The 27,179-nt window shown below is 38.2% G+C and overlaps 5 protein-coding genes across 5 annotated transcripts; 4 read left to right on the top strand and 1 right to left on the bottom strand.

Annotated features, from left to right (window-relative positions):
• Nucleotides 1-2,538: 2,538 nt before the first annotated feature.
• On the top strand, nucleotides 2,539-3,238 carry LOC123318330 (serine/threonine-protein kinase 4-like). Its single transcript, XM_044904940.1, has 3 exons — nucleotides 2,539-2,578; nucleotides 2,648-2,965; nucleotides 3,057-3,238. Exons 1-3 carry the CDS (start codon nucleotides 2,539-2,541, stop codon nucleotides 3,236-3,238), a joined length of 540 nt encoding a protein of 179 aa, XP_044760875.1.
• A 5,923-nt stretch (nucleotides 3,239-9,161) lies between these two features.
• LOC123318331 (uncharacterized protein K02A2.6-like) lies at nucleotides 9,162-11,302 on the top strand. The gene is made up of 3 exons (XM_044904941.1): nucleotides 9,162-10,347; nucleotides 10,434-11,003; nucleotides 11,070-11,302. Exons 1-3 carry the CDS (start codon nucleotides 9,162-9,164, stop codon nucleotides 11,300-11,302), a joined length of 1,989 nt encoding a protein of 662 aa, XP_044760876.1.
• Nucleotides 11,303-13,272: 1,970 nt separating this feature from the next.
• Nucleotides 13,273-14,751, top strand: LOC123318332. Its single transcript, XM_044904942.1, has one exon. The coding sequence runs from the start codon at nucleotides 13,273-13,275 to the stop codon at nucleotides 14,749-14,751; it is 1,479 nt and encodes a 492-aa protein (XP_044760877.1).
• A 419-nt stretch (nucleotides 14,752-15,170) lies between these two features.
• Nucleotides 15,171-16,401, bottom strand: LOC123318333. The gene is made up of 2 exons (XM_044904943.1): nucleotides 16,369-16,401; nucleotides 15,171-16,308 (listed from the first exon to the last, which is right to left on the bottom strand). Coding segments are annotated over exons 1-2 (1,140 nt in total). The 5' UTR covers nucleotides 16,371-16,401.
• A 6,762-nt stretch (nucleotides 16,402-23,163) lies between these two features.
• On the top strand, nucleotides 23,164-24,727 carry LOC123319360. Its single transcript, XM_044906278.1, has 2 exons — nucleotides 23,164-23,196; nucleotides 23,258-24,727. Coding segments are annotated over exons 1-2 (1,344 nt in total). The 5' UTR covers nucleotides 23,164-23,194; the 3' UTR covers nucleotides 24,600-24,727.
• Nucleotides 24,728-27,179: the final 2,452 nt, after the last annotated feature.

Below are 27,179 nucleotides of genomic sequence, written 5' to 3' on the forward strand. Positions count from 1 at the left end.
AAAGGGACTGTTTCAGTTCACCGTCATGACGTTCGGTCTTCACGCTAGTCCGGCCACATTCCAGAGATTCCTATACACCGTTATTGGCCCAGAAATGGAACCAGAGGCGTTCGCTTACCTGGACGATATAGTTGTCTTGGGGGAAACTTTTGAGGAGCACCTGAAGAACTTAAGAGAGGTATTCCAGAGGTTGAGAGAAGCCAATCTTCGTCTGAACCCCGACAAGTGTGACTTTATGCGTAAATCCCTGAAATACCTAGGACATGTCGCCACTTCCGAAGGAATCCGTACTGACACGGATAAAGTTTCCTCTATAGGAGCATTCCCAGCGCCGAAAACCATCCGTGAATTGCGCCGTTTTCTGGGAGTTGCTAGCTGGTATTGCCGTTTTATAGAGAATTTTTCCGATGTCGTTTCACTGTTGGTTCACTTGTTTATGAAGAAACCACGTTGGAAGTGAGGTGAGGATAAACAAAAAGCGTTCGACTTCCTGAAACAAAAACTGACCGAATCACCGATACTGGCCTGTCCGTTTGTCCTACAAACAGACGCCAATGACGTAGGCCTTGGAGGAGCCCTAACCCAAGTTCTGGATGGAGAGGAAAGGATGATCGCCTATGTCAGCCGTACCTTAAACACCGTCGAAAGAAATTACTCCGAATCTGAAAAGGAATGCCTCGCCATCGTTTTCTCGATGGAGAAACTGCCACCATACCTGGAAGGATTTCATTTCACCGTAATTTCCGAACAAATTAGTCTGAAATGGCTAAATTCCATCAAGTCACCGTCCGGAAGAATTGCTCGATGGGCCGTTTTCCTTCAGCAATTCGACTTTGAAGTCCAATACCGAAAAGGTGCCCTGAACAAAGTCGCCGACAGTCTGTCCCGAAACCCGTTACCATCTGTGGATTCCGTATGCCCGGCCGACGTCGAGGTTCGCTGCAGTTGGTACAACAAAAAGCTTCAGGAGGTACAAAGAGACCCAGAAGTTTTCCCTGGCTACGCCGTTGAGGATGGGAAGCTGTATCGTTACTTCTGGGACTCTTCCGACTTCACTGAAGTTGGATCCGGACAACCATGGAAGCTCTGTGTACCCACCGAACAACGACTAGAAGTCCTGAAAGAAAATCACGATTCCGAATTAGCTGGTCACCTGGGAATCTCCAAAACGATCTCTCGGCTAGCCCGGAATTATTACTGGCCAGGGATGTTCAGAGATGTCGCAAAATACGGGAGAAACTGTCCTGTCAAAGGTACTAAGTATCACAACAGAAGACGCCTGGAAAAATGCAACCACACAGAATGACTGATGCACCGTTCCAACAGGTCTGTACGGATGTGGTTAGGCCACTTTTCTGGTCCAAGAAGGGAAAGGGAAGGGATTCTTACGTGGTGGTGATACAAAATCGTTTCACGAAGTGGGTCGAATGCTGTCCGTTGCGGAAAGCCACTGCTAAAACCGTTTACTCAGCCCTATATGAACAGGTTATTCTGCGATATGGCTGTCCAAAACTGGTAATATTTGACAACGGGGTACAGTATGACAGTAGACTATTCAAAAGCAGTCTCCGACAGTTAAACATTGCTCACCGTTTCACCCCTCCGTATACACCCTTGTGCAACGCCGTATAACCGGCCAATCGTACGTTGAAGACTATGATAGGTCAGTTCTGTGAAGCCGACCACCGTACGTGAGATGAGAAATTCGGGGAACTAACTTTTGCCCAGGATTTACACCGGCATTCCTGAACTATGGAAGGGAATAAGCAGCTCCAAAGGCAATATATTCTTCAAACAGCCAAGACGATGACACCGAGGAGACAAACAGAAGCCCAGAATAAAGTAGAGTAAATCTTACTCACCGTACAGAACAAATCCGTAATCTTCAGGAGGTCTATGTATTTGTCAATACCAGGTTGTACCGTGCTTTTGAGCAGGATGCTCAGTTACAACCTCCGTCGACGGGAAGTTCGTTTTCATGTCGGCGACCGATTTCTGCGCCGTGCTAATCTGTTGTCATCCGACGTTGATAGCTTCGCAGCCAAGTTGGCTCCGAAATTCTCTGGTCCGTATACCGTTGTGAAGGTGATCTCACCCGTTGTTTATGAACTGAAAGAAGACAGTGGTAAGAAAATCCCCAATATTCATGTGAAAGATTTAAAACCGTTTCACCCGTCAGATCGTTAGTAAGTATACCGTATATAACCGTTTAGAATATCTATCGAACTCACCGTTTGGTCCCGGTCCCATTCGACGGGGTTTCCCGTTTCGTCCGCCATAACTCTCCGGCCGTCAGTGGGTGCTGACCGTGTTGAAAGTAAAATTAGTTTCAGATATCCGACTTGAGACCACCGTATCTGGGGCGTGCTGCCGTTGTGGCCTCCCCGGACCGAACTGGCTGACTAGGGGGCCGACGGCTCGAAGCTGTAACCGTTGTGGCCTGTGGGACACCCTGGAGGCCTGCGACTGTATCGAGGGTAGGGAGGATACCCCTTGGCCGCGCCGGATGCTGACGAGCGAAGAGCTCGCTCTTCGAGCATGCCCGAGGTTCTCCACAGACTTGCAGCACCTCCACTTGGTAAACTAGTTAAAATGTTTGTCGTTTTACCCCCCCCCCGGTGGATACTAATATTGGTTACCGTTACAGGATGGAGAAATTTCGAGGCCTTTCTGGGGGAAGGCGGCTTTGGCCGCGTTTATAGTGATAGTGCCAGGGAACGATGCCAAGAGGGCCAACGTCGATCCGTCAAAGAGGTCCGCCTGGATCCAGAAGCCGCCAGGGAAGCGGAATTAATGGACCTCTTTGACCACCGTAATGTCCTACCGCTCATCAAGACGTTGGTGGAGCCCCCGTACCTGTACTTCGCCTTGGCATTGTATGAGGAGGATTTTGGGGACCTGCCTCGCCTGAGAGGGTCCGAGGAGGGGCCCCTCGTCCTTCTTTCGGATGGTCCGCCAGATCGATGTGGGCCTCGCAGAATGCCATCGGCAAAGCGTGGTCCACCGCGATCTGAAACCCGGCAATGTGCTGAGACAGGGGGCTCTGTTTATGTTAGCCGGCTTTGGAGTGGCCGAGCAACTGGCACCGTGCCGACCACTCCTGAACGAGTTGGCTGGCACTCCAATGTACTGGAGCCCGGAACAACTCCGCCGGGAACCTTACGACACCGCGGTGGACCTGTGGGCCTTAGGACTTGTGGCCATGGACGTGGGCACGGGCCGGCCGATAGCCTACTAGAGTTAGAGGCCGGAATGTTGCTTGAAACTGCGACGTTGCCGTAATGACATCGGAGGGTCCATAGACAAACAGGGAGTGTTGTAAACATTACGACATTTGGAAACGCTACGGTATTCCGGTTGTTCACTTTAGAGTTTCTAAGGGAAACGCGGTAAAAAGTTTTTGTTTTTTAATTTTTCGGTTTGTTCGGTGTTGTTATCAGTGTTTTGAGTGAATAGCAGTGATACGAGAACAGTGTTAGTGTAGTGTGTTATCCGTAGATAGAGTGTTAGCAAAGAATATAATTTGGAGTTTCATTATCTGGAGTAATCAACAGGTAGGTTTAGGTTTAGTACCCATTTGGAAATCTTCGATTTGATATAATATGCCCCGTACTTATGCAGTACCTGGTTACAAATGCAATTATAAATCGTCTAATGAGAAGTTGTCGGTATTCAGATTTCCTAAAGACCCCGCGAGGAGATTAAAATGGCTTAACGCAATTCATAGGGAAAGCAGTTTTAAAGTAAACGAAGATACCGTAGTATGCATCAAACATTTTGCAGACTCACATGTTTTGAAAGAGAACTATTTTCCAACATCAATATACCGCGAAAAGTTCCTAAATTAACCGATGATGCATTTTCCTCAATTTTTCCGAATCAACCGAGATATATATCGTCTGCAATTGGTCCCAAAAGAATCGATCCAGAAGAACGTAGACAAAAATTAATTTTTCATTTTGATAACGTTTATAGCGACTGGGACAAACAAGATCAAATAAGTTGTTTTTCACATTTTTGTGATCATTTCAAAGACAAGGCAATTTCCAACTTCTTTTTCAATGTCAAAGAAAATGATTCCGTCCAATTTTATAAAATAAATTATAAGGTTCATTCCCGAAAATATCGTTAGGGCTTAAAATTCTTAGTTATTTGAGAATCGAAGTATTTAGAGACGAAATTAATGTACCCATTTCTGATTTCAAGTGGTTACTAGGTGACAGGTAGATATATTTGTGATAGGTGGTCGAAATTTGAAAACTTAGTTGCGCAGTCAAAAAGGACCGATGTAGAATCAGATATCTCTGCCAGTAATACTTCAGATCAATGTCTTTTCGATGAAGTTGAAGAAGACATCAAGAAAACTTATAGCGCCCTCAAAGGTTGTATCCAAAAATTAAAAAAAAAAAATGCTCAGACGAAATTGACACTTCTAAAATAATCAAAAATTTATCATTCTTAAGTCAACAACTAAAATTGATTAGTAGTTTAACTCGAAAAGGACACACAGGTAAGCTCACGCCAGATACATTTTTTTGCTCTAAAAAATACTAGCAGAGCAACCGTTCTTCTTGTGGATTATATGTTTTCAAAATTTACGGATATGAAATACGTTTTATTGGGAAAATTTCAAACTGACAAGCTCGAGGAACGGTTTGGTACTTACAGGCAATATAGCGGGACAAATTATCATGTATCTTTGAGTCAGATTCTTGAATCGGAAAAAAAGTTGAAAATTTTAAGTGTTCTCAAACTTAAATCAGCAAAATTTGGATCATTTTCGTTGAAAAATTTTCGTAATTTAGATTCTGAGGAAAACACTTCTTCCAATACTTCTGTTAGTGATATCGGTCAATTCGAAAATTTAAAAAATTTAAATACCTTCAGTAATTTTTCACTTGAAAGCAGCGAATTAACATCCCTATTTTATGTACCTGGGTACTGTACTCATAGTTTGATTAAGTTTTTGAATCATTGTCCACACTGTACTGATTTGGTGAGCTCAAACGAAGAATTTCAAGTGGAATTACCAGATCAAGATATCTCTGTAAGTGATTATCTTCTTAACTTAACAAGTGGTTCATTGAAGAGTCCTTCACAATTTTTATTTCAATGTAGAATAGATTGTTTCCAAATTTTCAATACAATTATCACTGCCGAATATGAAGAGAAGTTTAGTAAATCAGAGAGACATTTTGAAATCCTTGTTTATGAAATATTTCGAGGGTACTTGGGCATTTTATGACGATTATTCATCATTCATTATGTCAGCAGCCGTCTGAAAGTATTCTAAGAAAATTTTCTCAAATATTGTCTAATATCTTCCTCAATAATTATTCCAAAATGATAAGTGATAGAATCCCAAGAACTGCTCTTTCTGACAGAAAATTGCTAACTTTCAATCGTTAGTAATCAACTTTTTTTTATTTATTCAGAGTTGATTTTTTGTTCAATATAATCTATTTTAAGTTTGGTTCTACAGTTATTTATTTAGAGTTTATTGTTGTTGATTATCTGTTTTAAAGAATTTATTTCAAGTTTTGAGATGAGCAGTCAGTGCGTAATTAATCGTTTTCGAGGGCAAATCATATTCTATTTTTAGAAATGATTTTATTTTAATCGCATGTTTGATTCAGTTTTAATGCCCCAGAAAATCGAATAATACTTATATTCTGATTGTAATCTTGTGGAACTCAATACTACAGCTACCTCCTCGTGGTGAGTTCTGGATTATTTGCGATGAAACATTATGAAACTGATCGCAAATAAACTAAATGCTGTATTGTTTTCCTCCTCACAGTTCTTAATTTTGAATTGAATTGAAAGCAAATCGGAATTAAATCGAAAACTGTTGAAGTTGCCTATCAAATCCGTGCACTCTCTATCTCTATCTGCCCGTGCTTCGTGACCCTCTGATGGTAACAACGGCAACGTCTAACATTAAGGCCTCGAACTTCTAGTAGGCCATGGCCGGCCCTGCCATACCGACGACCAGGCTACGGAGCACTGGGCCTCTTTCCCGTGCGGAGAACGCCAAAGGGAGTTGGCCCTCCCGCACCCGTCCGTTGTCTGGTTTGTCGAAGGGCTTTTGATGGACGAGCCGTCCCTCCGCCGACCAGTGGGAGTGGCAGGCCATTCATCTTTCCACTGTGGTAGATTTGGAGAAAACCCTGTCACCGTCGTCCGATGGTCCGTGGATAGTCCGCTTACCACCGGACCTGGCACACCGCGCCACAACCCCCAGAATGAACAGGAATAAATGAAAGGTACCTGGACACTAAGGCTAGGATACAGAAGAGGGAACAAACACGAAAACACCAAACCAACCAAGATGAGTACTTACCACCGTCCACCAGAACCGTTGGGACTATGGGCCCCCAGGAGTACTTTAATCTCCGCCCGGGTTTGTGTTGGAGATATGGCCAAGGGGAGCATGCCAGAGCCACCTGTAACAGAACACCCATACCCTTCTGCAGCCGTTGCGGTCTACTGGTCACCCTCTCCCGGAATTGTCCATTTGGCGATGCGAAGAAGAAAGGTCCAGCACCGAACTTCGAACCGCTCCAGCCCAGAAGAAAGAACCACTCTCCCGGAAAGTGTCCAGGAAGCTTACCCAGGCCTGCCCAAGGTGCCATTATGTGGCCAAAACCTGTGACAAGAATTGAAGCCATACAGTAATATGTTTTTCCGCTGGCTTGTTTAACGTACACGAAATTAATTAATGGCCCTTTTAAAGGCTAATCCTATTAATGTATTATGTATAAAATGTATGATATAACCGTAGAAGATCTTAATTTTATCTTGAACGTTTTAGAACTATGAGACAAGTTGTTAAAAGAGATGTGTGTTCTGCATACTCTGAGTTCATAAAAAATCCAAAGATAGTTTGGTGTCAAATCCGCAAGATTTTTGGTTATATTTGAATTCTATAAAAATAAAACCCGTATTCCTGGAGTTATGTTTATGTTATGTGACAGTTTTTACTGTCATCCTGTGTCACTATTATTCAACATAATATTAAGAACCAAACAGTTTCCCGCAGTGTGGAAAACCTCACGCATCTGTCCCGTGTTCAAATCAGGCAAGGTTGCAGATGTCAAAAACTACAGACCCATCGCACTTATTCGCGAATCCAATTACCGTTGAGGGCGCTGCGAAATGAAAACAAACTTTGACGTTTGTCAGTACTCTTTTCGAGATTTGTGCGGCCTAACAGAGTTTTTCTAGAAAATCAAGATATTTATCGGAATTATCGGAAGTGAATTGATTGATTCAGTTTCGTGAAGAAAGATCAACATTCTTTGGAAATATTTCATTTGAAAAGGATGAATTGTGAAATAAAATCGAGCGATGATATTGGTGATCCACTGTACCTAGACACAAAATCCTATTATTTCACAGATTCTTTCTTGAATTAAACCTAGCTAATAATGTTGAGGCAGCATATACTGACTTTGTGACGTTTCTTTTTAAAGTATTTCAATTCCATGTTATGATATAGGTATTCCTCATACTGAAATCTCAAGAGACATAAATATGATTCAGCTCATGGAACGAGTTCTACAGATGAGAAAAAGCATTCATTTGGAAGTATGAAAATTATGAAATTGTATTTCTAAATCGTCAATTGAATTTAGCAGAAAACACTCACAAAGAAAAATCGTTTAACCTTACTCCTCCCAGTTGAAAGCACTGTTATGAATACCTTTTCCAATATTTTTTCGGAATCAATATTTCTATTCAGAAACCCAGACAATAATCCCAATATAACTTCTCCAAATAATAATTGTAATACTTAGTTGGACAACGTGAGATAAGAAAAAACATAAGAAACAAAACTTGTTTTGACTTCGCAGTACTGACAAAGTAGTTTCGTAATTCAGTCGGCAGAGGGCGTCTAGATTTTTGGATTCGCCAATATCCGTGTTTTCGAAGTAATTTGAGACTGTTCTCTACGATCTGATCTATGTATTCACATGTGCATAGCAGTTTATCAGAGTCCCAGCATGGCTTTATGCGGTCGAGGAGCGCTGTCTCGAATAGGTACCTTCACACTAACACTCTTTCGCGCGCGATCGAATCGCGAGTGCCAGTCACTCGTGTTTTCGCGCGGTATGGAGTGGCGCGTGTTAACTATTTTGTGTCTTGAGATCGCAACGGCTTTTCGCGCAGTCTTGCGTGTGCTTTGGAGCGTCCAATTCGAAATCTCTCATTATAAGCGAGAGGTTGGCTTGACTCGTGGCATGTTGAAATTTTCAACGGTTTTAGCGGCACTCCATAGCTTGAAATGAACAAATTGAATAAAAAACGCAAACTGAAAGTAGCTTTGTGCTTGGCAGTGTATCTGAATATTCCAAAGAAGAGAAACAGAAGATGTTGGGTGAAAGAATGGATGGAAAATCGTACATATGGACTCTCTTGATTGAGTTGCGTGAAAATTTTTCTATGGACTTCAGGAACTATTTGAGAATGGATGGCGAATCCTTAAAGTCCCTGCTTCAGAAGCTTGAATCTCCCATGTTCCTTATAAATTAAACACTTGTATGAATAATCATTAATTAATACATACCTACATGTACTTACGAATTTTGAACGTATATACTTCTTCAATTAGAAACCCGCGCGAATACACAATCGCCCCGAATCCACATACTCTGTCACTCGGGCTAGTCGCTCGCGAGCTTTTACACGTCCAAACACCGGGCAAATGATTTGCCCTTAAACTAGCATTCTTTCGCAAGCGATTGGCACGGGGCGTTCTAGTCGCGCAGGAAAGAGCGTTAGTGTAAAGGTGCCTAATCTCAGTCACTCGGGCTAGTCGCTCGCGAGTTTTTACACGTCCAAAAACCGGGCGAATGATTTGCCCTTACACTAGCATTCTTTCGCAAGTGATTGGCACGGGGCGTTCTAATCGCGCAGGAAAGAGCGTTAGTGTAAAGGAGCCTTATTAGCGGCACTCCTACTCAGTACATTTCGGGCTCGATGTATAATCACAGGCAAGTGAAGAGTTTAGTAAGCTTGATCTTTCTGATGCTTATCAGAAAATTTGCCTTGATGAAAAATCACAAGAATTACTCACTATATCGACACATAAAGGTTTATTTAGGTATAATCGATTGAATTTCGGCATAGCCTCAGCACCTGCTAAATTCCAAAAAATTATGGAATCTGTTTTGGGAGGTATGGATGGGGTGGTTGTCTTCCTGGATGACATTTTGATAACGGGTAAGAATAAAGAGAAACACTTACAAAGATTAAGACTTGTTTTGGAAACATTGAGAAATTCAGGTTTCAAAATTTCCTTAGATAAATGCGAATTTTTTCAAAGTAGGGTTAATTATCCGGGATACGTGATCGATAAGGAAGGGTTGCATACAAATGCTAGTAAAGTGTTAGCTATTAAACAAGCTCCGAGGCCGACAAATGTTACAAGTTTAAAGTCGTTTTTAGGTACGGTCAATTACTTTGCGAAATTTGTAAAGAACATTGCCACAGTTTTATATCCATTGTATAGGCTACTAAAGAAAGATGTAAAATGGAACTGGGATGATAATTGTGAAGCAGCTTATGTCAAAATTAAATCCCTGTTGATATCATCTGAGGTCCTGGTTCATTTTGATCCAAACTTAGAACTTAAATTAACTGTGGATGCGTCTGCCTATGGCGTTGGCGCAATTTTGAGTCACGTAGTAGCGCCAGGAATTGAAAAACCGGTAGCGTATGCTTCTCAAACTTTAACCAGAAGTGAACAGAATTATTCTCAGATTGAGAAAGAAGCACTAGCAATTATTTTCGGGGTATTTAAATTCAATCAGTACTTATTTGCTAAGAAGTTCACATTGGTCACGGATCATATGCCGTTGGTAGCAATTTTTGGTCATAAACGACAAATTCCGCAATTCTCGGCGAATAGATTACCGTTAGAAAATGAAGAAAATGAGAAGAAAGGGCTTGAAGATGTAGAAATAAACTATTCTTTGTTTTTTGCGGAAATTAGGGATATCAATGTGAACTTCAAATTGATTCAAGCGGAAACAATGAAAGATCTTGTTTTACAAAGGGTAATAGATCTGGTAAAAAATGGTTGGCCCAAACAGTGTTCGGATGTCTTAGTCAAACCGTATTATACGAAAAGATTCGAATACAATATATCAGATCAGTGCCTTTTTTGGAATCATAGAATTGTAATTCCAGAGGAATTGAGAATTGATGTCCTGAACCAACTGCACGAGTCCCATCAGGGTGTAGTAAAAATGAAAGCATTAGCTAGAGCGTATTTTTGGTGGTCAGGGCTAGATAAGAATATCGAGGAATTGGCAAATAGATGCGTATGTTGTTCAAGTTTAGGTAATAATCCTCCTAAAGTTGAACTGAATAAGTGGAAGTAGATTTCTTAGGACCATTGAACGGTCAGTTCTTTTTCATTATCACAGATGCGTATAGTAAATGGCTCGAAGTATTCATAACCTCGAGTACTTCCTCTCGTGTAACGATAAGGGCTCTGCGAAACACATTCGCAAGATATGGACTTCCTAGAGTCTTGGTTTTAGATAATGCGTTAGGTTTTGTATCGGAAGAATTCAAATCTTTCCTAATGAAGAATGGAATCCACCAGATAACCTCTCCCCCATATCTCCCTAGTTCGAATGGTGCAGCCGAAAATAGTGTCAAAACGGTAAAATTAGCCTTAAAGAAAAAATTTCATGAAAACCTTCCTGCAGACACAGAAACTATTCTTTGTAGATTTTTGCTTGATTATAGAAACACTCCTCATAGTACCACCGGAGTCACCCCCGATAAGTTAATGTTCGGCAGAAATTTAATTAATAGATTCGATCTCTTGTTACCCAACATTAGACAGTCGGATATCAAAAACGATAATTTGGATAGAAGGATAGAGTCAGAACAGGCTAGACAAAAGTATCATTATAACGGAAAGAAGGAAGTTAATTTTATAAATGGAGAGGAAGTATATGTGAAAGATTATAGGGACCGGAATCAAAGTAGGTGGATTAGAGGAAAAATTAACAGAAAAATTGGAAAATGTACGTTTCTGGTTGATGTTTCAGAATTGAATAAGATCTGGAAACGCCATGCGAAGCAGATTAAAAAAAGGTTCCCGGAAATTGTCTACCCAATAAAGATCCCTGATTCTGAGGCATCAACCCACGAAAGCAATAGTGATACAAATTCGATAACGACACAGGAATCACCTAAATGTAACGCTAGTGTAAGTTTACCTGTAAATACGAGAATGTTAAGAAAAGTTATTAAACCACCAGATAGATTAGTTTACACTTAATGAGTTGTATAATGCCATGTAATTATTGTAATTAAAGGTGGAGAAATATGTAATGTATTTGCGCACTTCCCTCTCATCAAATGGTGAAGTGTGGGAGAACTCATATGTTGTAAAAGTAATAAAAGTCAGTTTAAGGATGATTTCGTGTTTGATTAGACCTGTTGAAGATTAAATTTGGTTACATTATTTATTGTTTTGAATGTTCAAATCAAGTAATTTTTGAGTAGTTGACAGTAGAAATAAATATTGATTGAAACAAGTTGTCAGTCAAAATTGGGAATAAATAAAAAAGATTTTTACACAAAGGGTGTTTTTGTATAAACCCAAACATTAGTGGTCCTTCGGCATAAAATTAACTAAAATATGGAGCAGTACTGTGTAGTTACCAGAAGTAAAAGCAAATCTTTACAAGCTCTTCATACCCAACCTTGTTGTGTGGAGGGGAAAGAAGATGGAATAGTATTGGAATCCAGGGTCGCGCAGAATACTACAGAAAACAGGTCTGAAGTAATATCCAGAGCGATGGTTCCACCTCTTTCATCGACCAGTGTTGTGAGGAATATTTCGGAGCAGAAATCAGGAATATCAAGCCGATCAACAAAGAGGAAGCAGCACAAGGTAGCAGCTTCAACTGGTAAGTCCCACTCTAAACACTCTAAATGTACATCACGTAGAGAGCTTGAGAGTCAAATAGAGGCCAATAATGAATTGTTACAACTGGCAATAGAAGAACAAGAAATCGCTAGAAGGAAGATAGATTTAAAAAAGAAATTAATAGAAAGCAGATTAGAAAAATCTTTTTTATTTATTCCCAATTTTGACTGACAACTTGTTTCAATCAATATTTATTTCTACTGTCAACTACTCAAAAATTACTTGATTTGAACATTCAAAACAATAAATAATGTAACCAAATTTAATCTTCAACATTTTCTCCTCCTCGTGAAGAACCTATTTCTTCGCCCATCTCTAAACACTCTACCTTACATAGCTTGGATACTGGTCTACGATAAATACCACTTTTTAATTTAATGTCTACAACTCTAACTTTGCCATCCTTTCCTGGGTACGTCTTTTACACTACTCCTTTAGGCCAATTGTTTCTTGGCAACTTACTATCCATCAAAACTATTAAATCACCTTCTTTCAAATTTTGATTCTGTTCAAACCATTTCGTGCGTTTTGTCAAGGTAGGTATGTATTCCTTGACCCACCTGTTCCAAAAATGTTCGTTTAAATTTTCAGCTATGAGCCACTGTTTTCTAACGTTCCATTTTGTTCCATCGAAAAGTCCAGGTGGTTTCAAAATACTAGAAGTCCCAATTAGAAAATGATTGGGAGTAAGGCTTTCTTCGTCTTCCGGAGATGAAGATATGTAGGTGAGGGGGCGGCTATTCACTATGTGTTCAGCTTCTATCATAACTGTGTGAAAAACTTCTTGTCGTGGTGATCTATCCTTAAGAATTATATTTAAAGTGGTTTTCACAGATCGAACCATCCTCTCCCATGCTCCTCCCATATGTGGACTACCTGGAGGTATAAACTTCCACTCTATACTTTCAGCGCATAAACCTTGTCTTATTACTTCCAAATTCACATCTTCATAAGCTTTTTTAAGTTCCTTCTCTGCAGCGTGAAAATTCGTTCCATTGTCTGTAAGAAACATCTGCGGTTTTCCTCTCCTCGACATGAAACGTTTTATCGCCAGAAGAGTTGAATCAGTGTTTAGTGTCTCAGCGGACCACTAATGTTTGGGTTTATACAAAAACACCCTTTGTGTAAAAATCTTTTTTATTTATTCCCAATTTTGACTGAAAACTTGTTTCAATCAATATTTATTTCTACTGTCAACTACTCAAAAATTACTTGATTTGAACATTCAAAACAATAAATAATGTAACCAAATTTAATCTTCAACATTCCTACAGGAAAAGACCTCAGCAAATCAGTGGCGCTGGATACCAACAAAGATGAATGTTGCAGATGATCTAACAAGAGATCAAGACGACATCAAACTAACAACTTTGGATAGGTGGTACAAGGGTCCAGACTTTTTATATCTCAAAACTGAATATTGGCCAAAAGAAGACAGTCAGCAAACGAACCTAGACACTGCAGCATCACTGGAATTGAAAAAAGGGACAATATGTTTGATAACATCTTCAAAATCTATCGACGTATTACCAGAAGTTCAAAGATTCTCACGTTGGACATCATTAATGAAAAGTACAGCCATAGTGTTGAAATTCATCAGATTATGTGCGAGAAAGGAGGAAAATAAAGTAATAACATGTAAGGATATCGAAGAAGTAGAAAAAATATGGTTTAAGAGGATACAAAATGATTGTTTTAGGAAAGAAATCGCGATTATCGCAGGAGGAGGAACTTTACACAAAAAAAGCAAATTATATCAGTTAACACCGTATATGAAAAACGAATATTTATGTGTAGAAGGTCGAACAAATTATTCCACAGACTTACCTGATACAGCTAAAAGCCCATTAATTTTTGATAGCCGTCATTTTGCAGTGAAATTATTGATTCTACATTATCATGTGATAATGGGACACCAAGGTGTAGAAGTGATCCTCAATGAACTTCGTCAAAGATTTTGGATACTACAAGCAAGGAAGGCAATAAAAAGAGCGATGAGATATTGTCCAATTTGCAGCCTGAGGAGAGCAATTCCCAGAGTTACACAAATGGGACAGTTGCCTGATTTCAGGTTGAAGAAACCACAACCACAAAGAGCCTTTGTGTACACAGGTATAGATTTTTTCGGACATTTTGAAGTAACTATTGGTAGGCGAAGGGAAAAAAGGTATGGTGTACTATTTACCTGTATGTCAGTAAGAGCTATACACATTGAGATTGCTGAGACGCTAAACACTGATTCAACTCTTCTGGCGATAAAACGTTTCATGTCGAGGAGAGGAAAACCGCAGATGTTTCTTACAGACAATGGAACGAATTTTCACGCTGCAGAGAAGGAACTTAAAAAAGCTTATGAAGATGTGAATTTGGAAGTAATAAGACAAGGTTTATGCGCTGAAAGTATAGAGTGGAAGTTTATACCTCCAGGTAGTCCACATATGGGAGGAGCATGGGAGAGGATGGTTCGATCTGTGAAAACCACTTTGAGTATAATTCTTAAGGATAGATCACCACGACAAGAAGTTTTTCACACAGTTATGATAGAAGCTGAACACATAGTGAATAGCCGCCCCCTCACCTACATATCTTCATCTCCGGAAGACGAAGAAAGCCTTACTCCCAATCATTTTCTAATTGGGACTTCTAGTATTTTGAAACCACCTGGACTTTTCAATGGAACAAAATGGAACGTGAGAAAACAGTGGCTCATAGCTGAAAATTTAAACGAACATTTTTGGAACAGGTGGGTCAAGGAATACATACCTACCTTGACAAAACGCACGAAGGACCACTAATGTTTGGGTTTATACAAAAACACCCTTTGTGTAAAAATCTTTTTTATTTATTCCCAATTTTGACTGACAACTTGTTTTAATCAATATTTATTTCTACTGTCAACTACTCAAAAATTACTTGATTTGAACATTCAAAACAATAAATAATGTAACCAAATTTAATCTTCAACATTTTATTACTTGATTTGAACATTCAAAACGATAAATAATGTAACCAAATTTAATCTTCAACATTTTCTCCTCCTCGTGAAGAACCTATTTCTTCACCCATCTCTAAACACTCTACCTTACATAGCTTGGATACTGGTCTACGATAAATACCACTTTTTAATTTAATGTCTACAACTCTAACTTTGCCATCCTTTCCTGGGTACGTCTTGTACACTACTCCTTTAGGCCAATTGTTTCTTGGCAACTTACTATCCATCAAAACTATCACCTTCTTTCAAATTTTGATTCTGTTCGAACCATTTCGTGCGTTTTGTCAAGGTAGGTATGTATTCCTTGACCCACCTGTTCCAAAAATGTTCGTTTAAATTTTCAGCTATGAGCCACTGTTTTCTCACGTTCCATTTTGTTCCATCGAAAAGTCCAGGTGGTTTCAAAATACTAGAAGTCCCAATTAGAAAATGATTGGGAGTAAGGCTTTCTTCGTCTTCCGGAGATGAAGATATGTAGGTGAGAGGGCGGCTATTCACTATGTGTTCAGCTTCTATCATAACTGTGTGAAAAACTTCTTGTCGTGGTGATCTATCCTTAAGAATTATACTTAAAGTGGTTTTCACAGATCGAACCATCCTCTCCCATGCTCCTCCCATATGTGGACTACCTGGAGGTATAAACTTCCACTCTATACTTTCAGCGCATAAACCTTGTCTTATTACTTCCAAATTCACATCTTCATAAGCTTTTTTAAGTTCCTTCTCTGCAGCGTGAAAATTCGTTCCATTGTCTGTAAGAAACATCTGCGGTTTTCCTCTCTTCGACATGAAACGTTTTATCGCCAGAAGAGTTGAATCAGTGTTTAGTGTCTCAGCAATCTCAATGTGTATAGCTCTTACTGACATACAGGTAAATAGTACACCATACCTTTTTTCCCTTCGCCTACCAATAGTTACTTCAAAATGTCCGAAAAAATCTATACCTGTGTACACAAAGGCTCTTTGTGGTTGTGGTTTCTTCAACCTGAAATCAGGCAACTGTCCCATTTGTGTAACTCTGGGAATCGCTCTCCACAGGCTGCAAATTGGACAATATCTCATCGCTCTTTTTATTGCCTTCCTTGCTTGTAGTATCCAAAATCTTTGACGAAGCTCATTGAGGATCACTTCTACACCTTGGTGTCCTATTATCACATGATAATGTAGAATCAATAATTTCACGGCAAAATGACGGCTATCAAAAATTAATGGGCTTTTTGCTGTATCAGGTAAGTCTGTGGAATAATTTGTTCGACCTCCTACACATAAATATTCGTTTTTCATATACGGTGTTAACTGATATAATTTGCTTTTTTTGTGTAAAGTTCCTCCTCCTGCGATAATCGCGATTTCTTTCCTAAAACAATCATTTTGTATCCTCTTAAACCATTTTTTTCTACTTCTTCGATATCCTTACATGTTATTATTTTATTTTCCTCCTTTCTCGCACATAATCTGATGAACTTCAACACTATGGCTGTACTTTTCATTAATGATGTCCAACGTGAGAATCTTTGAACGTCTGGTAATACGTCGATAGATTTTGAAGATGTTATCAAACATATTGTCCCTTTTTTCAATTCCAGTGATGCTGCAGTGTCTAGGTTCGTTTGCTGACTGTCTTCTTTTGGCCAATATTCAGGTTTGAGATATAAAAAGTCTGGACCCTTGTACCACCTATCCAAAGTTGTTAGTTTGATGTCGTCTTGATCTCTTGTTAGATCATCTGCAACATTCATCTTTGTTGGTATCCAGCGCCACTGATTTGCTGAGGTCTTTTCCTGTATCTCTCCCACCCGATGAGCAACAAACATCTTGAAATTTCTCGTCTCTGATCTTAACCAACACAAAACTGTTTTCGAGTCACTCCAAAATACCGTCTTTTGAATTTTCAATGTGTGGCCTTTTCTTATAGATTCTCCGAGTCTGGAAGCCATCAACGCAGCTTGTAATTCTAGTCTCGGGATTGATAGAGATTTCAGAGGGCACACTTGTGTTTTCGACATAACCAAGCTCACATGTATTTTTTCTTGAGTTTCAAATCTAAAATAAGCTACTGTACCAAGTGCCTGCTCACTTGCATCACAAAATATATGCAATTCTAAATTGAGGTATTGGTAAGGAAAGTGACATCTATCGATTTTCAATTCTTTTATTTTCTCAAATTCTTTCAACCATTTAAACCATTTTCGTTCTGAAGATCCACTTATTTTTTCATCCCAGGAGATTCCAGATCTCCAGACATCTTGCAAAATGATCTTTCCTCTCACAACATAATGACCCAGCAATCCCAGGGGATCATATATCGACATAATGATTTTTAGTATTTCTCGTTTGGTAGGTGTTCTTTCTCGAGTTAAAATTTTTTTATTCACTTTATGGCAGTTCAAGGGAAAGCATAAATAGTCATCATTTGGATCCCATTTAAGGCCCAATATTCTTTCCGTTGGTAGAATATTTTCGGTGCTGGAATTACCATCTATGTTTCTCAATTCGTCAGGAATTTGATTTAGAATTTCCTTAGAATTACTAATCCAACCTCGTATTTCAAATCCTCCTTTTTTATGTATATGAATTACTTCTTTTGTCAGCTGAATTCCTTCTTCTACGGTATCTACACTATCTAAATAGTCGTCCATGTAATGAAGATATTTGATAGCATTAGCTGCTCGTGGATATTCATCTTGGAATTCAGAAGCATTTCTGTTTTTGATGTACTGAGCAGCAAATGGTGAGCATACTGCTCCGAAGATCATTGCCTCCATTGCATACTCTGCTATTGTATTGTTGATTTTGTCATACCATAAAAACCTTTGAGCTGATTGATCCTCTCTCCTTATTTTTATCTGGTGAAACATTTCTTTTATATCCGCACAAAAGGCAAATTTTCTTTCTCTAAATTTCATCAATATTTCAACCATAGAGTTATATAAATCAGGACCTCTCAGAAGGAGATCATTCAAACTTGTGCCATCAACTTTAGCAGCAGCATCTAAAACAAATCTCAATTTTCCTGGTTTGTTTTCATTAACAACTCCGAAATGAGGTAAATACCAAACCCTCTGTGTTTTTCCTTCAATTTCATCTAATTCCAATTTTCTCGCATAACCTTTATCAAGATATTCCTTTATTTTATTCTCGTATGCATCAGAAAAACTCTTATTTTTTGACATGCGTTCATTAATATAGCGTAAACGTTGAATTGCAAGTGGCTTCGAATTAGGAAAATATACTTCTGTTGTTTTCCAAATAAGGCCTGTTTCCCACCTTTCACCACTTCTATGGGAAATTTTTTCGATTAAATTTCGTGCTGCTTCGTCTTCCTTACACAAAATTTCATTTTTTGATACTTTTACACCTAGAGATTCAGTTGTGAAAAAATCTTTTACCAAATTGTGGAGTTCATCCAAAGGATCCAAATTTTGATGTCTGATATGTAAAATCGCTTCATCTACTCTACCCCTAAATTCTCTCAGGTTTCCATGTAGAATCCAACCCAGTTTAGTTCTGGACAGAGCCGGAGAATTTTTCGGACCTTCTATTATTTCTCTAGTAACAATCAGATCCCAGTTATCCTGACCTATGAGGAGTTGAGGTTTTACATTTAAATAATCAGCAAAATCAATGTTCCTAAGATGTTTCCACTTTTCTCTTAATTTCTTTGCATTCACAGATTGAACAGGAAGATCCATGTCAGGAAGAGTGTAAACATCATTCAATTTATGTACATTCTCATCTGCACCTATAATATCAAACGAAAGCTTTTTACTTAAGATTTCTTTTTTCGATTTCCTATCTGTCCATCTTATTCCTAAAACAGTATTCTCACCTCTGAGATCTAAACGGTCTACAAGAGATTCATCTATAAGTGTTATAGTAGATGCTTCATCAAAAAGTGCATATATCCTAGCAGACTTATTACCATTTTTAATTGTAACAGGTGTTACCCTTAGCAAAATCTCATTACTTGAACGTGAAGTGTGAGCAACGAGCCGATTCTCCAATGCATTGTGAGTATCAGAATATTCTTGCTCTTGATCATGCTCCTGATGAAGTTTTTGATTATGCAGTAAAGCATGATGAAATTTCTGACAAGTATTGATACCACATTGTTTCTTCTTCGAACATTTATTTATTCTGTGAGCAGACTTAATACATGAAAAACATAATTCCTTAGATTTAACAAATTTCCACCGGTCTTCTGGAGATAAATCTTTGAATTTCTGACAGTTTTCCAAACTATGTTCACCCTTGCATAAGCTACATAATTTCCTATTTTTGGCCATTGAAGTAACTAAAGTTGAATCAATTTTATTTTTGTTTACATAATTAGAGGAATTCGATGATTTGTAAGGAGTCAACGTTCGTACAAAATTAACTGCTTCTGCTTCACTAAAAATCCAACTTTGAAAATTTTCTAAATAATTTGTAGATTGCTTACTGACTAATCTCTTTCCCCAAGATACTTGCATAGCATATGGCAGTTTACACAAAAGATCTTCCAAAAGCTGTGGACACGTCAGATAATTTTTCATATTGAGATTCTTCAAAGTTGACACCAAATTTTGAAGTTTGTCTGAGAATAATGCCAATGCATTGAAATCGTGGGTTTTTATGAATGGCAAAGATTTAACCTCTTGGATTAATACCTTCACGATTAATTCAGGTCTGCCGAATCTATTTTGCAGAATACGCATTATTTCTTTAGTACCCGTGCAAGATACTAGTAATCCCTCTACGGAACGTCTAGCTTCACCAACCAAACATCTCCTTAAACGACAAATATTCTCGGAATCATTAAAACCTAATAAATCAGTGGTGTTACGAAACTGCATATAAAAATTAATCCATTCTTTTATATCTCCCGAAAACTTAGGTAAATCCTTATCAACACATTGTCGAGCCAAGAATATTTTGAGAGTATCAGCATCTCTATTTACTTCGTTTTCCTGAGGATTACTTTTTTTTTCCGAATGAGAATTCCTATTGAAAACTGCTACAGAATGGACAGAACTCACAGATTTAGATTTTACAGAAGTATTATCATCTAACCATTGCTCTACCTTTGCTTTTCCACCAATAGATTTTTGTAGAACATTCAAATCAATTGTACTCAAATCATTCGATTCATCAACACTCCTTTCCTCGAGATGAAGTTGCTGTAAGGCTAATCTGCTTTCTATTAATTTCTTTTTTAAATCTATCTTCCTTCTAGCGATTTCTTGTTCTTCTATTGCCAGTTGTAACAATTCATTATTGGCCTCTATTTGACTCTCAAGCTCTCTACGTGATGTACATTTAGAGTGTTTAGAGTGGGACTTACCAGTTGAAGCTGCTACCTTGTGCTGCTTCCTCTTTGTTGATCGGCTTGATATTCCTGATTTCTGCTCCGAAATATTCCTCACAACACTGGTCGATGAAAGAGGTGGAACCATCGCTCTGGATATTACTTCAGACCTGTTTTCTGTAGTATTCTGCGCGACCCTGGATTCCAATACTATTCCATCTTCTTTCCCCTCCACACAACAAGGTTGGGTATGAAGAGCTTGTAAAGATTTGCTTTTACTTCTGGTAACTACACCGTACTGCTCCATATTTTAGTTACTTTTATGCCGAAGGACCACTAATGTTTGGGTTTATACAAAAACACCCTTTGTGTAAAAATCTTTTATTTATTACCCGTTTTGACTGACAACTTGTTTCAATCAATAATTTTTTTCTCTACTGTCAACTACTCAAAAATTACTTGATTTGAACATTCAAAACGATAAATAATGTAACCAAATTTAATCTTCAACATTTTTGTTTAGAGATGGGTGAAGAAATAGGTTCTTCACGAGGAGGAGAAAATGTTGAAGATTAAATTTGGTTACATTATTTATTGTTTTGAATGTTCAAATCAAGTAATTTTTGAGTAGTTGACAGTAGAAATAAATATTGATTGAAACAAGTTGTCAGTCAAAATTGGGAATAAATAAAAAAGATTTTTACACAAAGGGTGTTTTTGTATAAACCCAAACATTAGTGATTTTCTCAAATTCTTTCAACCATTTAAACCATTTTCGTTCTGAAGATCCACTTATTTTTTCATCCCAGGAGATTCCAGATCTCCAGACATCTTGCAAAATGATCTTTATTCTCCGGCTCTGTCCAGAACTAAACTGGGTTGGATTCTACATGGAAACCTGAGAGAATTTAGGGGTAGAGTAGATGAAGCGATTTTACATATCAGACATCAAAATTTGGATCCTTTGGATGAACTCCACAATTTGGTAAAAGATTTTTTCACAACTGAATCTCTAGGTGTAAAAGTATCAAAAAATGAAATTTTGTGTAAGGAAGACGAAGCAGCACGAAATTTAATCGAAAAAATTTCCCATAGAAGTGGTGAAAGGTGGGAAACAGGCCTTATTTGGAAAACAACACAAGTATATTTTCCTAATTCGAAGCCACTTGCAATTCAACGTTTACGCTATATTAATGAACGCATGTCAAAAAATAAGAGTTTTTCTGATGCATACGAGAATAAAATAGAGCAATATCTTGATAAAGGTTATGCGAGAAAATTGGAATTGGATGAAATTGAAGAAAAAACACAGAGGGTTTGGTATTTACCTCATTTCGGAGTTGTTAATGAAAACAAACCAGGAAAATTGAGATTTGTTTTAGATGCTGCTGCTAAAGTTGATGGCACAAGTTTGAATGATCTCCTTCTGAGAGGTCCTGATTTATATAACTCTCTGGTTGAAATACTGATGAAATTTAGAGAAAGAAAATTTGCCTTTTGTGCGGATATAAAAGAAATGTTTCACCAAATAAAAATAAGGAGAGAGGATCAATCAGCTCAAAGGTTTTTTATGGTATGACAAAATCAACAATACAATAGCAGAGTATGCAATGGAGGCAATGATCTTCGGAGCAGTATGCTCACCATTTGCTGCTCAGTACATCAAAAACAGAAATGCTTCTGAATTCCAAGATGAATATCCACGAGCAGCTAATGCTATCAAATATCTTCATTACATGGACGACTATTTAGATAGTGTAGATACCGTAGAAGAAGGAATTCAGCTGACAAAAGAAGTAATTCATATACATAAAAAAGGAGGATTTGAAATACGAGGTTGGATTAGTAATTCTAAGGAAATTCTAAATCAAGTTCCTGACGAATTGAGAAACATAGATGGTAATTCTACCACCGAAAATATTCTACCAACGGAAAGAATATTGGGCCTTAAATGGGATCCAAATGATGACTATTTATGCTTTCCCTTGAACTGCCATAAAGTGAATAAAAAAATTTTAACTCGAGAAAGAACACCTACCAAACGAGAAATACTAAAAATCATTATGTCGATATATGATCCCCTGGGATTGCTGGGTCATTATGTTGTGAGAGGAAAGATCATTTTGCAAGATGTCTGGAGATCTGGAATCTCCTGGGATGAAAAAATAAGTGGATCTTCAGAACGAAAATGGTTTAAATGGTTGAAAGAATTTGAGAAAATAAAAGAATTGAAAATCGATAGATGTCACTTTCCTTACCAATACCTCAATTTAGAATTGCATATATTTTGTGATGCAAGTGAGCAGGCACTTGGTACAGTAGCTTATTTCAGATTTGAAACTCAAGAAAAAATACATGTGAGCTTGGTTATGTCGAAAACACAAGTGTGCCCTCTGAAATCTCTATCAATCCCGAGACTAGAATTACAAGCTGCGTTGATGGCTTCCAGACTCGGAGAATCTATAAGAAAAGGCCACACATTGAAAATTCAAAAGACGGTATTTTGGAGTGACTCGAAAACAGTTTTGTGTTGGTTAAGATCAGAGACGAGAAATTTCAAGATGTTTGTTGCTCATCGGGTGGGAGAGATACAGGAAAAGACCTCAGCAAATCAGTGGCGCTGGATACCAACAAAGATGAATGTTGCAGATGATATAACAAGAGATCAAGACGACATCAAACTAACAACTTTGGATAGGCGGTACAAGGGTCCAGACTTTTTATATCTCAAACCTGAATATTGGCCAAAAGAAGACAGTCAGCAAACGAACCTAGACACTGCAGCATCACTGGAATTGAAAAAAGGGACAATATGTTTGATAACATCTTCAAAATCTATCGACGTATTACCAGACGTTCAAAGATTCTCACGTTGGACATCATTAATGAAAAGTACAGCCATAGTGTTGAAGTTCATCAGATTATGTGCGAGAAAGGAGGAAAATAAAATAATAACATGTAAGGATATCGAAGAAGTAGAAAAAATATGGTTTAAGAGGATACAAAATGATTGTTTTAGGAAAGAAATCGCGATTATCGCAGGAGGAGGAACTTTACACAAAAAAAGCAAATTATATCAGTTAACACCGTATATGAAAAACGAATATTTATGTGTAGGAGGTCGAACAAATTATTCCACAGACTTACCTGATACAGCTAAAAGCCCATTAATTTTTGATAGCCGTCATTTTGCAGTGAAATTATTGATTCTACATTATCATGTGATAATGGGACACCAAGGTGTAGAAGTGATCCTCAATGAACTTCGTCAAAGATTTTGGATACTACAAGCAAGGAAGGCAATAAAAAGAGCGATGAGATATTGTCCAATTTGCAGCCTGAGGAGAGCAATTCCCAGAGTTACACAAATGGGACAGTTGCCTGATTTCAGGTTGAAGAAACCACAACCACAAAGAGCCTTTGTGTACACAGGTATAGATTTTTTCGGACATTTTGAAGTAACTATTGGTAGGCGAAGGGAAAAAAGGTATGGTGTACTATTTACCTGTATGTCAGTAAGAGCTATACACATTGAGATTGCTGAGACGCTAAACACTGATTCAACTCTTCTGGCGATAAAACGTTTCATGTCGAGGAGAGGAAAACCGCAGATGTTTCTTACAGACAATGGAACGAATTTTCACGCTGCAGAGAAGGAACTTAAAAAAGCTTATGAAGATGTGAATTTGGAAGTAATAAGACAAGGTTTATGCGCTGAAAGTATAGAGTGGAAGTTTATACCTCCAGGTAGTCCACATATGGGAGGAGCATGGGAGAGGATGGTTCGATCTGTGAAAACCACTTTAAATATAATTCTTAAGGATAGATCAACACGACAAGAAGTTTTTCACACAGTTATGATAGAAGCTGAACACATAGTGAATAGCCGCCCTCTCACCTACATATCTTCATCTCCGGAAGACGAAGAAAGCCTTACTCCCAATCATTTTCTAATTGGGACTTCTAGTATTTTGAAACCACCTGGACTTTTCGATGGAACAAAATGGAACGTTAGAAAACAGTGGCTCATAGCTGAAAATTTAAACGAACATTTTTGGAACAGGTGGGTCAAGGAATACATACCTACCTTGACAAAACGCACGAAATGGTTTGAACAGAATCAAAATTTGAAAGAAGGTGATTTAATAGTTTTGATGGATAGTAAGTTGCCAAGAAACAATTGGCCTAAAGGAGTAGTGTACAAGACGTACCCAGGAAAGGATGGCAAAGTTAGAGTTGTAGACATTAAATTAAAAAGTGGTATTTATCGTAGACCAGTATCCAAGCTATGTAAGGTAGAGTGTTTAGAGATGGGTGAAGAAATAGGTTCTTCACGAGGAGGAGAAAATGTTGAAGATTAAATTTGGTTACATTATTTATTGTTTTGAATGTTCAAATCAAGTAATTTTTGAGTAGTTGACAGTAGAAATAAATATTGATTGAAACAAGTTGTCAGTCAAAATTGGGAATAAATAAAAAAGATTTTTACACAAAGGGTGTTTTTGTATAAACCCAAACAAGACCCTTCCTAATATTAACGAGCAATAAGTGATTAGTAGAAACATTACAAGTCAATGTGAACTTCAAATTTAATATTATACATATTCAAAAAGTCTCTCTCTAATATTGGTGGCCCACCACTTTCCAAGACATATAATTCTAGTACTTGTTGCAAATTCTTAAAACTAACCTTAACTTCCAAAATTCCCTTCGGGTGTACTCTGGCACCATTATAAAAATACAAGTACTTATTGCAAGGTTTCAATGTATATTTATTGAATTTTTCTTTATATGTTTTATCGGATATAGCTGATATACTAGCACCAGAATCAATCTGAAAATTCATTTGAACATTTCCTACCCAAACTTTAATCCAATCATTTTTTTTAACTTCCGATAGGGAATACAAACAAAGGTCATCATAATTTTCAATATCATTCACTTCTGTTTCATCCTCCAGTACATCTACAAGAAAATTCTGTTCAAAATTACCTCTGTTGAAACAAATTTTTGCCAAATTACCCCTTTTTTTACAAATTCTGCATGCAAAAGATTTATAAACACACTTATCTTTCGAATGTCCGTTTTTCCCGCAACATTGGCAGCTCTGTAGTTTTTGCTTTGGTGGTGTTCTTGCTCTATCACGTGTCTGCTGACTCTGCTTCTGCGTGTAGCTTCTACTCTGGTCTCTGACGTCATCATTTCCATTTCTTCTTTCTGCGCGAATATGATTCACCATTTCTTCCTTCACGCCTGAAATCCGGTAGCTTTGTTGGGCGGCCATCTTGTTCTCTGCAACTCCAATGGCTTCTTCGAATGATATGGATGCTTTTTCTTCCAGCATTCTGTCTAGAATCGGCCCTTTCTCGAATCCACATATGAATTTGTCCCGAAGTATCACTCCCAATTCCATTCCAAACTCACAAGGCACCGCCAAACTTCGCACTCTGGCCGACCATTCCTTAATCGTCTCGCTCGCATTCTTCGTAGCATTATAAAATTTGTATCGTTCGGCTAGTACTGATTTTTGTGGTGTAAAATATTTATCCATAACAGTTACCAGCTCCACGAATGATTTTGTTTCAGGCAAGTGCGGACTGCACATGTTGAACATCAGCTTATACGCCTCTTCATCCAGCATATTTAATAAAATCGATCTTCTTTTCTTATCATCGGTCAATTCATTTGCATCGAAGTAATTCTGAAATCGGGCTTTGTATATATTCCAATCTGAAATATTCAGTTGAAATTCCCGTAGTTGACCAATGATGTTACGTGTAGATACGTCGGCGGCTACGCTTTCCGTCATCGTGATGGCACTTATTGTTATTCTACCTAATCTTGAACAATTATTGTCGTTTGTTCACTTCCACACTTTTTAATCGATTAATTCGTCGATTGACTTGATTTCCTCGTCGCCAAATGTAATGATTCTACTAATCACTTATTGCTCGTTAATATTAGGAAGGGTCTAATCAAACACGAAATCATCCTTAAACTGACTTTTATTACTTTTACAACATATGAGTTCTCCCACACTTCACCATTTGATGAGAGGGGAGTGCGCAAATACATTACAATGTAGTTTACGCTGATTTCAGCAAAGCGTTTGATAGAGTATCCCATAGACAGCTCTTGAAGAAGTTGTCGAGGTTCGGAATTTCTGTTGACCTTCGGTTGCTCTTATCTGGATGGTAGGCTATTGTATGTTCAATATGGGGAAGAGAAATCTTTCTATTTAAAAGCATGTTCTGGAGTTCCATAGGGTTCCAAGCTGGGGCCTCTACTGTTCCTCATGTTCATCGACGACGTTTGTAGTATTCTAGTATCGTTGAGGCTTCTCTTCGCAGATGATTTTGAATTCTTCAGAGAACTTGTCTGTATAGCTGATTGTCTTATCCTGCAGCACGATATCCAGCGCTTGTCTGATTGGTGCTCATCTAACAAATCACCCACGAATAAAGAGAAATGTAAAGTAATGAGTTACTTTCCCCTATTGAATTCTAGTATATAAGGTGGGCAAAATTCGTTGTCTACTGACACATTGTTGTGTGAGAACTCGACAAGAGCGGACGTGTTGTAAAAGAGAAAGTGGAAGAGAAAGTCGAAGTGAAATGTACACTAGCGAAGCTACGGAATTTTTTGCTTCCGTCCATGAAACTTCCGAAGTTTTTTGTGAGTAAAAGTAGGAGTAGAATTTTCGTAATTTTCTGTGGAGTATCATCAGATTGGTTCCGAAGTGTCCGTGAATTTTTATCCCTAAGTTTGAACTGAAAATACTACTTTAATTGTGTTGAATTAGTGGTGAGAGGGAAGTGCGTAAGAAACTGCCAGATAAGATATAACATCTGCATGCTATAAGTACAGTCGCGGATACAAACATCCTATAATTGTGATTGCGGAAATTGAGGAGCGTCAGATGAGAAAGAGAAATGTTATCG

The sequence above is a fragment of the Coccinella septempunctata genome, chromosome 8 (assembly GCF_907165205.1).
Source record: "Coccinella septempunctata chromosome 8, icCocSept1.1, whole genome shotgun sequence".
NCBI classification, from domain to species: Eukaryota; Metazoa; Arthropoda; class Insecta; order Coleoptera; family Coccinellidae; genus Coccinella; species Coccinella septempunctata.

Excerpts from the sequence above, each read along its gene's own strand:
- LOC123318332 (XM_044904942.1), top strand. The coding sequence starts at position 13,273 with ATGAATGTTGCAGATGATCTAACAAGAGATCAAGACGACATCAAACTA.
- LOC123318331 (XM_044904941.1), top strand. The coding sequence starts at position 9,162 with ATGGAATCTGTTTTGGGAGGTATGGATGGGGTGGTTGTCTTCCTGGAT. Across the intron at positions 10,348-10,433 it reads CGTATGTTGTTCAAGTTTAG|ATGCGTATAGTAAATGGCTC; the intron begins GTAATAATCCTC and ends TCATTATCACAG. Across the intron at positions 11,004-11,069 it reads TTATAGGGACCGGAATCAAA|AATTGAATAAGATCTGGAAA; the intron begins GTAGGTGGATTA and ends TTGATGTTTCAG.
- LOC123318330 (XM_044904940.1), top strand. The coding sequence starts at position 2,539 with ATGCCCGAGGTTCTCCACAGACTTGCAGCACCTCCACTTG. Across the intron at positions 2,579-2,647 it reads ACTTGCAGCACCTCCACTTG|GATGGAGAAATTTCGAGGCC; the intron begins GTAAACTAGTTA and ends TTACCGTTACAG. Across the intron at positions 2,966-3,056 it reads GGATGGTCCGCCAGATCGAT|CCGGCTTTGGAGTGGCCGAG; the intron begins GTGGGCCTCGCA and ends TGTTTATGTTAG.